This window comes from Myiozetetes cayanensis, unplaced genomic scaffold, assembly GCF_022539395.1.
Source record: "Myiozetetes cayanensis isolate MyiCay16 unplaced genomic scaffold, myiCay2020 scf1, whole genome shotgun sequence".
Lineage (NCBI taxonomy): Eukaryota > Metazoa > Chordata > Aves > Passeriformes > Tyrannidae > Myiozetetes > Myiozetetes cayanensis.
In genome coordinates, this window is record NW_026086604.1 from 136,266,089 (window position 1) to 136,276,321 (window position 10,233).

At 39.5% G+C, this 10,233-nt stretch overlaps 1 protein-coding gene across 18 annotated transcripts in view; it reads left to right on the top strand.

Annotated features, from left to right (window-relative positions):
- SVIL (supervillin) overlaps positions 1 to 8,977 on the top strand; it is a 139,141-nt gene extending 130,164 nt beyond the window's left edge. For all 18 annotated transcript variants that reach the window (XM_050310332.1, XM_050310342.1, XM_050310352.1 and 15 more), the window contains 7 exons: positions 138 to 345; positions 1,145 to 1,278; positions 1,962 to 2,117; positions 2,519 to 2,662; positions 6,799 to 6,920; positions 7,743 to 7,898; positions 8,014 to 8,977. In XM_050310332.1, coding sequence (XP_050166289.1) covers positions 138 to 345; positions 1,145 to 1,278; positions 1,962 to 2,117; positions 2,519 to 2,662; positions 6,799 to 6,920; positions 7,743 to 7,898; positions 8,014 to 8,100 — 1,007 coding nt within the window. In that variant the 3' untranslated portion in view covers positions 8,101 to 8,977. The remainder of the gene's footprint in view (positions 1 to 137; positions 346 to 1,144; positions 1,279 to 1,961; positions 2,118 to 2,518; positions 2,663 to 6,798; positions 6,921 to 7,742; positions 7,899 to 8,013) is intronic.
- Positions 8,978 to 10,233: the final 1,256 nt, after the last annotated feature.

A 10,233-nucleotide genomic window follows, 5' to 3' on the forward strand; every position in this document is an offset into this window, starting at 1 on the left:
GTTTGTTCTGTGACCATATAGGTAATGCAATAGGTGAAATTCATCTAGTGTGAGAATAGCTGTTCCAGAGGAGAGGTTTTGAATTTTCAATGCCATGTGACTGTGTAATACTGCTGCACTGTTCCTGTCTGCTCCAGGTGACTGGAGGCTATATTGCGTGCGAGGAGAAGTTCCCAATGAAGGAAACTTACTTGAAGTAGCATGTCACTGCAGCAGCCTGCGCTCCCGGACATCCATGATTGTCCTCAATATAAATAAAGCTCTTATCTACCTGTGGCATGGCTGCAAAGCTCAATCTCACACCAAGGATGTAGGAAGAACAGCAGCCAATAAAATAAAAGAACAGTGAGTGTCTGACCTATATTTTGGAGATGGTTATATAGGCTATCAATTTACTTAAAATAGTCTGATTCAAAGAAAATTTGAAATAAATAAATCTGTCTTCTGAGTACAAATGCAACATGCGCATGCTTGGTGAGGAGGACAAGTGATGGGTTTGGTGGAGGGGAGAAAATGCATGTTCTATAATCACATTCCCTGAAGGTTGAATGCTTTTATTTATAGACTCATAGAATGGTTTGAATTGGAAGGGACCTTAAAGATCACCTAGTTCCAACCCCCTTGCCAGGAGACACACCTTCCATTAGACCAGGTTGCTCAAAGCACCTTGAACACTTTCAGGAATGGGGCATCCACATTCTTCCTACTGTACTAGTTACAGTTGCAAAAAAAACCCAGACACTTTTTATTTGGAGGGCTCAATATCTGAATACCAAATTAAATTACAGTTGATCGGAGGATTAGAATCCAGTCTTGTGAATAAGGATGAGGAAATTGTTTTGGGAAAACATGCAAGGAGGACATCAGCAGTTACAAAAGCAGGCAGTGAAAATCCCTACTTGAGAGCTCATGTGAGCACCTCCTCCACTCTGGGAATGGAATCAGAAATGGTATGAGAATGGTTGTTGAAATTCCCTATCTTTTTTTTTTTGATAATTTTTTGAACTGCTTGTGTTGACACAAAGTGTACAACAAGCCTAGAGGGTACTTTTGGGTTCTAATAATGCTAGTGGACTAGTAGGTTTGTGTTAGCTGTGTTTGGGGCAGGAACACTGGGTTCACTCTCTCTCTTTCTGTTTTGTAGATGCCCACTGGAAGCAGGGCTGCACAGCAGCAGCAAGGTGACAATTCATGAATGTGATGAAGGATCAGAGCCTTTGGGATTTTGGGATGCGTTAGGAAGGAGAGATCGAAAGGCCTATGATTGCATGTTGCAAGGTAGACCTGCCTTCCTGGATTTGGCACTCATATTTTACTTTACTGGTCTATGGTATTGTAAGATTTAATGTAAAGTTTTTGAAGAACTTCTTGATAGTTGAGATGATCCCTGCAGAGAGATGCTTCCAAAAAATCTACTGAGTTAAGTAATACTTTTCCAGAATGAAAGTGCTGGAAAGCAAAGTGTTTCATTTTGTTCTCCCCCTCTTCTGCTGCCCATCTGTATTCAGGCAGCACAGAGCAAGAGTTAACACCGTTACCAATACGTTTTGCTTCTCTTCTGAAGGGGTTTAGGAGGCACTTCTGCACACATTCTCATCCAGCCTTTGCTTTGAAACTGCCAACAAAGGTAGCAGGGGAATTGATTTACCAAGTAGGAAATTTGTCAGCTAACTCTGAGATGGGCTTGCTTCATTTAAGCTGCAAAACAGCCAGTTATGAAATGGCTGATAGTAACTAGCCAGGATCAAATTCAAATTCAAACTGATGGCAGCCAGCCGTTTAGCTCAACTTCTTCACAGCTGTTGCTAGTCCCCCAAGACATCTGGTTGTCTTTCCTGATTTTTCAAAAACCAGAGAATTTACAGTTACTTTAAAAGTGACTGTAAATTACTTTTTTTTATTTTTTACAATCATCTCTGACATTTGCTGTTGCAAATCTTCTTAAATTTTGTTCTTTAAAGATCCTGGAAAGTTTAATTTCACTCCCCGACTGTTCAGCCTCAGTAGTTCATCAGGAGAATTCTCAGCCACTGAGTATGTTTACCCTTCAAGAGACCCTGCTGTCATCAATTCCATGCCATTCTTGCAAGAGGATCTTTACACTGCCCCACAACCAGGTATATGCTTTAAAACACTTAAGTAACAAGAAAACAAATAACTATATCCTGCAGCAGACAGTGTTTCAGTAACTGTAAGCACTTTTAGCTTGATTTATTGCAGGAAAATGTGTGCATGTGATGCTTATACAGCATTAAGAAATAACTAATTTTTCTATTACAAAGATGCTGAGAACTAATCAAATTTATATGTATCATAAAAGATTGCTATAGAAATACATTGTTTATGTCAGAGAATCAGAGTCCAGCTGAGGCTGAGCTGGATGACTAACAACAGGGACTGGTAAGCTGTGAAATGATCCTGTTGTGATGCTGTCAAGCATGTGAGACTGGGGTTGTATAGGGCATTATAAGAACTAATAAGTGGCTGATGATGGGTTTGTTATTTTCTGACTGCGTAGCATTGTTCCTTGTTGACAATCACCATGAAGTGTACCTGTGGCAAGGCTGGTGGCCTGTGGAAAACAAAATCACTGGATCAGCACGAATCAGGTGGGCTACAGACAGGAAATGCGCCATGGAGACGGTGCTCCAGTACTGCAAAGGTAACAAACTGCTGTGCCTGATTGCTTTGAGAGTGTCATACCTTTCCATGCCTTGCTGTCTTGAGCTGAAAGGTGCTCCCCCAATTTTATCAATAAACATCAGTTTATTTGAAGATACATTCTCCACTCTTTCTTAGCAAACAATTTGTCTAGTAGTGGCATTGTTCCCAAATTGCCAAGATACATTGCTAACTCAATTCTCAGAGGAAAGGCTTTATTTCTTTTCTGTGCCCCCGTGTAGGAGAACAGCTCAGGTATCAGATCTCCGAAAGTGAATACTGAGAACACAGCTTCATAAACCTGAATGCTTTCTGTATAGTTCCTCTTAGATTTCATAAGCTTCCGTGTATCAAAAAGACTGAATGAAGATACTGTTGGCTGATTTAACTGGGTGTTGATTCAGTGGAGGAGGTGGAAAGACTTTGAAAATCAAGAACAAGCCTCACATGGAAACTGGTGGCTATTGGAAATTCTGGAGGACAGAGCCTCAGCTCTGTGCTCATTTTGACAAGATAATTGTTGCCACTCAGTGTGCAGTGATTCAAGCTGCAGTTGATGATCATGTAAGAGTATAGTGACCAGAGATTATTTTCTGCACTAGGAGAGGTTCTTTGAGAACACCATAATGCTGCCTTCTCACTTCATCTACCATTGTGTGAGGCTGGGAACAGGCCTTGCATCATCTGACAGAGGATGAATAAGGAAAGGTGTGAGGTTACCGTGCAGGAGAGAGGGCATAAATAACAGCCATGTTCTATTAATTCAGAGCACTTTCCCACTGTGAACAAGTCATTGAGGCTTAACTGGTGCAAACTGTGTCCTCTTGCAAGAAAATCTTGATTTCTTATAGACCTTGAGACCTCATGATGCCACTGATTTCTTCTGTAGCAAATAAACTTCACAGCTTGTGACATGGTGAACGGTAACCCATTGCCTCGCATGGACATTTGTATATTTGAAGAGGGAAAGTGATATCCTTGTTGGATTCCACCCTTATGCTGATAAGCCAGGCTTTGCTTTGCAATGTTTAGGTCCAACAGGAGTAAGACCAAATGTTGTGTTTCAGTTGTCTTGTGTCACTGAGTGGAGTTGGTAACACCTGGCAGGAGACAGCTGAAAACCAGTATTGCAGACACTGAAATGTGACCTTTACTGGACTGCATTATGGCTCAGTGTGGTTCAGGTGTCTCTGGCACTGCCCTGCCAAACAGCAGCATTTGTTTAGGAATGGGGGCTAAAGACAGGGCAGTTATTGGAAGAGTCTTTGGCTTTGACTGCAGAATTCCTAAAGAAGAGGCCAGTTACTTGTTTACCACCACCCCCAGCTTTTGCAAGTCAGAATGAGTGCTAAGATGCATTTCTTTGAAGCCATGTCATACAGTGGGAAGCACGCATACAGTGTGCTTCACAGCAGCAATGAAGGTCAGCACAGAGGAACAGAGGCCCATGCAATGAACTGCCCAGAGCTGCTCAGCAGGCTAGGGAGAGGTGGAGGTAAGATCCCAGTCTCAGTGTTCCTGATGCAGTGCTATAATGTTCTGGTAATGAAAGTCATGTTTTCTGGTCCCAGCCAGAGATTGAATCAGATGCACATGCTGAGGTTTGGATAGTTTTCCAGATTTCTTGAACTTTGAGTTTGATGATGGGAAAAGGGATTAATGCCTTTTGCACTAGATTGAATTTGCTGCATTCGAGTTTTATGCACAGTGGGAAGTTCTTCAGTGATTCCTCAGAGATCTGAAATTTAACTCGAGTATCATAGGACAAGTTATTTTGCTGGGTTATTTGCTCACTTTGCAGCAGTTGTGGTTTTTAGCTTCTTTGCCATGGGTATTTCTCAAGAGTTTCAGGCTGTGTGGTTAGATAGATACAGCACAAGTTTGTTACTGTTAAAAGACCAACTCTACTTGTACTATTTCTGTGCTAAAGATGATGCACACTTCTGTAGCAGTTTTATTCCATTCAAAGTATGCTGTTCTGGTGGTCTGTTGCTTTCATGATCTGTAATTTTGTCAACCATTTCAAAACTTCATTGCATCAAGCTGTCAGGGCTGTATAGCTCTTATGTGGTCTTACTTATCAAGATGTAGAAATTTAATTTCAGGAGTTGTTAATGCTGCTGTAATTATTTTGACTACCAGAATATAGTTGAGTGATCAGAAGCATTAAAATGCTTTTTTCTTATTTTTTTCTCTCCATTTCTTTCCTCATCTATGTCCCCCTTTTCCCATCCCTCCCCTTTTTCTTTTCCTGGCTTGCAGTGTTTGACTACATGATGGCTTAAAAGAGATTGATTAGCAGCTCTGGATATTCCTTGAATATATGTAGCAGTTTCCCTTGTGCATAAATCTCCTTTAACTTGTCAAAATATCTTAAAAGTTTTTCTGTGGTTTTATTTGCTAAATCAGCAGTCTGGAGAGTCAAGCTGCAGACTGCCAGGAGAGAGAAGAATCTGGTTTGCCCTTCAGTGATTCTTACTGAGATGATCAGCTTGTGCTGAGGACAGAATTCATAGAATGAAAATATTTCTCCACTTACATACAAATTCATCTTACCTATACTGGAACATTGCAAACACCACTCTCTTTTTATTCTTGGCTGAATTACTGAGAGTGGAGCAGCACAACTAGAACAGATTCACGTTTTTTAAATGCACAGATTTTAAAGTATTTTTTTAATAGTTCATGGTAGAATGAACAAATAAACCACAAAGAAAATATGTGAAAGAGAAGTCCTCTTTCCAAATTCTAATTCACATTCTAATACATTTGTTAGACTGCTCCACAGAGCTTATACCTCTAATATCCAGTTTCTTACGAACATATTCTCTCTAATCAGTTTACTCTCAACATCAAGTAAGGCCAAACTTGTAGCAATCAGATTTTTCAAACCTAATGGAACTCCCACATCCAGCCAGACGCTCTGTTTGCATTCAGCACAGGTGTTGCATGAGTTCCCTGGGGTGCTCCTTAGCAATGGGGAGGGGCTGTGTTCTTTTAGACCCTCCTGCCCAACAGCCCACAGGCATCAAATGCAGGTAGGGACTACAGTAAAAACCAGGGCCTTCTGCAGTGGAGGAAGTCTTAGGGCATTGAAGATTCTCTCAGACTGAATGTAGGGAATAACAGAATTTTTTAATAAGCAGTTCTTACAGAAGCTACAGCTCTCGGAAGCGAGGTCATGTCCTGTTGCTCTGTTACTTTCACCTGATTGCAAGCTTTGCACCATCTTCAGCTTTTCCATTGCCCATCTGGGAAAAAGATTTGTTTAGACTGAGTTGTTTGAATCTGAGTAAGATGAAGGTACAATATATTTTTTGAATTATAGTTTCTCTCAGTGCCTGGCTGCCTGTCTACCTCTTTTCAATAATATTTGGAGTTTATCAGTGCTTTTAAATCCCTGGGGAATGAAATCATTCCCTTTGTTCCCTAGGACATGGCATAATGACTTTAACCACTTAATCAGATACATCACTCCTGGGCAGGGTTATGTCCATGTCCTATACTGTGTGCACACATACATTTTTTAAAGAAGCAGGACTGTCTTGGAAAATCATTAGTAAATACTATCCAGCTATTTTAACGCCTCTGTTAACTTTCAGATCCCATTCCTTTGAATTCATAATAACAAAATGATTGTGTTACACTTCAGGATCCCAAGAGCAGTTTAAACATTCTCACTTAAGCCTCCAAGCTTAAGCTTTGCCGGCTGCTGGCAGGACACTTCTGCTGAGCATGCCAGAAGGTTTCATTTACCTGAATTTGGCTAATTTCAGACCATTACACTCTGTTTACTCTATTCAAACTCTGGTTTTGTAAGACAAGGAAGGCACTGGGTTAGGGGTAGCTTTTGGAGATCTTCAGCATACATGTTTTGATATTTGGTCAGATACAGTAAAATGCAGGTCTAAGAGTACTGAAGAACATGTTAGAAGGTTCCATGCTAATTTTCAAGAAAAAAAAATCCAGTTGAAATTTATTCTTACTGCCTTAAATTACTTCAGCTTTTGGGGAAAGAATTAAACATTTTAAGGAAGTAGCTTTGGACAGTGGGTTGCCTTGCAAAATATGGTACCATTTGTAATTTCTCATCTCTCTTTCTTTTTTCTCTTTTTTTTTGATTTTGACTGTTTTTAGGAAAAAATGTAAAGAAGCCCCCTAAATCCTATCTAATTCATGCTGGCCTAGAGCCTCTGACGTTCACTAATATGTTCCCAAGTTGGGAACACAGGGAAGATATCGCAGAGATCACAGAAATGGTAAATCTTTTCATTGTACTGGCTGTTTTCTATTGCTAGTAACTGTGTTTTGTGTTGTCAGTACCATTTTGTTTGTGCTGTTTGTGACAGCTTGTTTGTGCTGTCAAGCTCCAAGATCCAGAGAATGAACTTAGCACAGTTCAGGAGTCTGCACAGGAAGAAAACCAACAACATAGCCAAAGTCTGACTGGGAGTGTGAATATCAGAGGCATTCCTCATTGCTTTTTCATGTAACTTCTCATACTCTCTTCTTGTTAAAAACAGGAAGAAAGTGTTACCTGAATCATCTCTTAGAAAAAGATGTGCTAGAGTTTAGCAGAACAGCTGTTTCAATCATGCAGCAACATGCAGTTCTGGTCTGTCCACCAGATTTGAAGTGCAGAGGAGCAAAACACCCTGCAAAGGATCAGCTGGCTCCAAGGGCTCCAGTTCTGACTTCCTCACCTGGGATGTAGAGTCACAGCCAAATTACATGTGGCTGCTTTAAAAGCTTCTAATCAAGGGGCATCTCATGGCAAAAAACACTTTCTGTTTCATAAGTCTTCTGCAGCCATCATTAGTGCAAAACACTGGCTTCATGACTAAACGCAGATTTCAGCCTCAAACTGAGTACAGGACGTCCTTCTGCTAAGTGCAGACATGGTTTTAGCTGTGACATTGTGTAGGGCAGGGCTGTTGGCCTCTGTGCACAGCTGGATGTACAGCTCTGTGCTCCATGGCCCAGGCAGAGCAGGTTATCCCATGCTATCCACAGACTGCCATGAGAGCGGTTGGTGGTTTCAGCATTGTGATCCTGTTCTCCATTTTCCTTTTCTCTTCCAGGATGCTGATGTTTCTAATCAGATAATACTTGTAGAGGATGTGCTGGCCAAGCTGTGTAAAACCGTGTATCCATTAGCAGATCTCTTAGCTAGGCCTCTGCCTGAGGGAGTTGATCCACTGAAGCTTGAAATTTATCTTTCAGATGCGGACTTTGAGGTAAGCAGAGAATAGGTGCATTGTTACTCTGTGCATCTGTGCAGTAAAGTCATTTACCAGTTATGCTACTTAGAAATGCTTTTGCTAATGGCATATCCTCGTGTTTTAAATACAGGTTGCATTGGAGATGACAAGAGAGGAGTACAATGCACTGCCATCTTGGAAGCAGGTTAACCTGAAGAAGGCAAAAGGACTTTTCTAAGCTGTGTTTATGGGAGTGAGCACTAAAGGATGTCCGTTCTCACTTTCTATGTCCTTTAGAAGAATTGTACCCTATATTTACAGAACAAATAGAAATAATCTGAAGTTATTAGTGACTACCTATCTGGAGGTGTGTAATATTATAAAAGGCCAAGAGAACTCTTTGAAAATGGAATTCAATTTTGACTCTTAAAGGCAACGTGTTTAAGCTCCGCTCTCCTATGCACTTAAACAGTAGTTTCTTGAGCTACTGCTGCAGGTGTCCTTTGGCTATATACAATACTTGCCATTTTTGTTTTTAAAGAAGTTCTCTTTGTAAAGTGTTATTTTGTTAGTTTGTGGATTACAAAGAATTTATATTTATATAAACACATAGAACAAGTATGTATTTAACAATGCAATATATATTCACTTTCAAGACTTTCATGTCAAAACTACAGAAAAGTAGCTGGATGGCAGTTGCTTGTACTGAATTAGCTATACCACCAATATGTATCTCCTACGCATTCTTAAAAGTTTCTCTTTGCAATAGTTTAAGAATTGTTCTCAATGCTGCTTCAGGTGCTAAACCGAACAAAGCATTTGTATTTATAGCATGGATTTCTTGAGAAACTATGCGAATCAACCTTTATACTTTATTATCCAAAAATGTATAGTGCCTTGGTTTTTTGTGTACAGTTTATATACAAAAAAAAAAAAAAGATTGGTCTGCATTTTGAAGATGGCTTAGAACAGTCTCCTATGTTACTTTTATAATAGTAGAAATAAAAACATCTCAGTTTCTAATACTTGTTGTAAACATTAAACATGTCTTTTGTGATATAAGAACCGAAAGTAAAAGCTTCTGAATAAACTCTTAGCAATGCTCTGACTTGTCATTATCTTGTACTGTTATCTGTGCTAAGTCATTGGAACCTTCCATAACATGATATTTTCTCAAAATACTTTAACTTTAGATGTCTACAGGTATTGTACAGAGTTATAATTTGAAAAACAGATAATGTAGAAAATAATCAATGTATGAGATAAAATTAGGTTGGGCAACACTTTAATGCTAAATGTTGGAACAGTCACACAACTCCTGTATCATTTGGGTTTCCCTGTTTTATATATGAAACCAAAATTATTATGCTGTTTTTCAAACTTTGAAAAAATCTTTTCAACCTTTGTGCAATTGGGAGTAAAACTTGAGCTGAAAATGAGCATTGTGTCCTTTCTTTCAATAAGCACTGAAGTCAAAATCATTTTCATTCAGCTAATTAGGACATTGAATAGAATCATCAAGTAAATATTTGCTATTGTTTGAAATGATTTTAAGGCATTTGAAATTTCTATAAGAAGTTGTGTGGTTCCCTTCTGATAGCTTAGTGGGTTTCACATTTTCATTCTTGCCAGCATAAGTTTCCTTCTACCCCACAGCTGTTCAGAGCTGCTCCTGGCCTGCAGAGCTGCTGTTGCTGCTCTTATCATTCTCCTAGGCCCAGGGAATTGAAATTAGATCTTGGGGAAATCCAGACCTCACACATTCAAAGATCTTAAGTAATTATTGCTCCACAGTTAATCTTGCTTTGACAGATGGGTTAATAAGTTTAAAGCAAGCCTTTTAAGAAAATTAATTAAAAACTTAAAAACACACAAGTACAATTCACCTGACCTGAGATACTACAGGTGAATTTTCAGCTCTGGAGTATTTCCTTTCTTGTACATGGTTTCTGTCAAGAACTGAAATGAAATAACCCAAGAAAATCACAGCAACAGTATTCAGAGCCAGGATACTTCTTACACAGCTTCCAGCAAAAAGTTGTTTAGATGTCAGTTCCTCAGAGGTCCTCATCTGCCTTCTGCATGGGATACACTATTAGTTCAAAAATGCAGGTCTTTATAGTGACAAGTTTATTTTTCAAACTCTGAGGGGTTTCCAAAGTCACTGCTGTATTCATCTAAGTTGTTTGCACCCATTTATTTTCCTCTTTCACCTTCCCTGGTGATAAAATCAAGCAGGAATTAGGTTTTGATTATTCATGTTCAGTCTGTTCCATGGGGGTAGCAGGTTCCTCTGTTTTGATTTTTCTATTCAACAGACAACAGCTGATTTGCATAGTATGATTGACCTTGTTTTTCCCTCTGGCAGGGT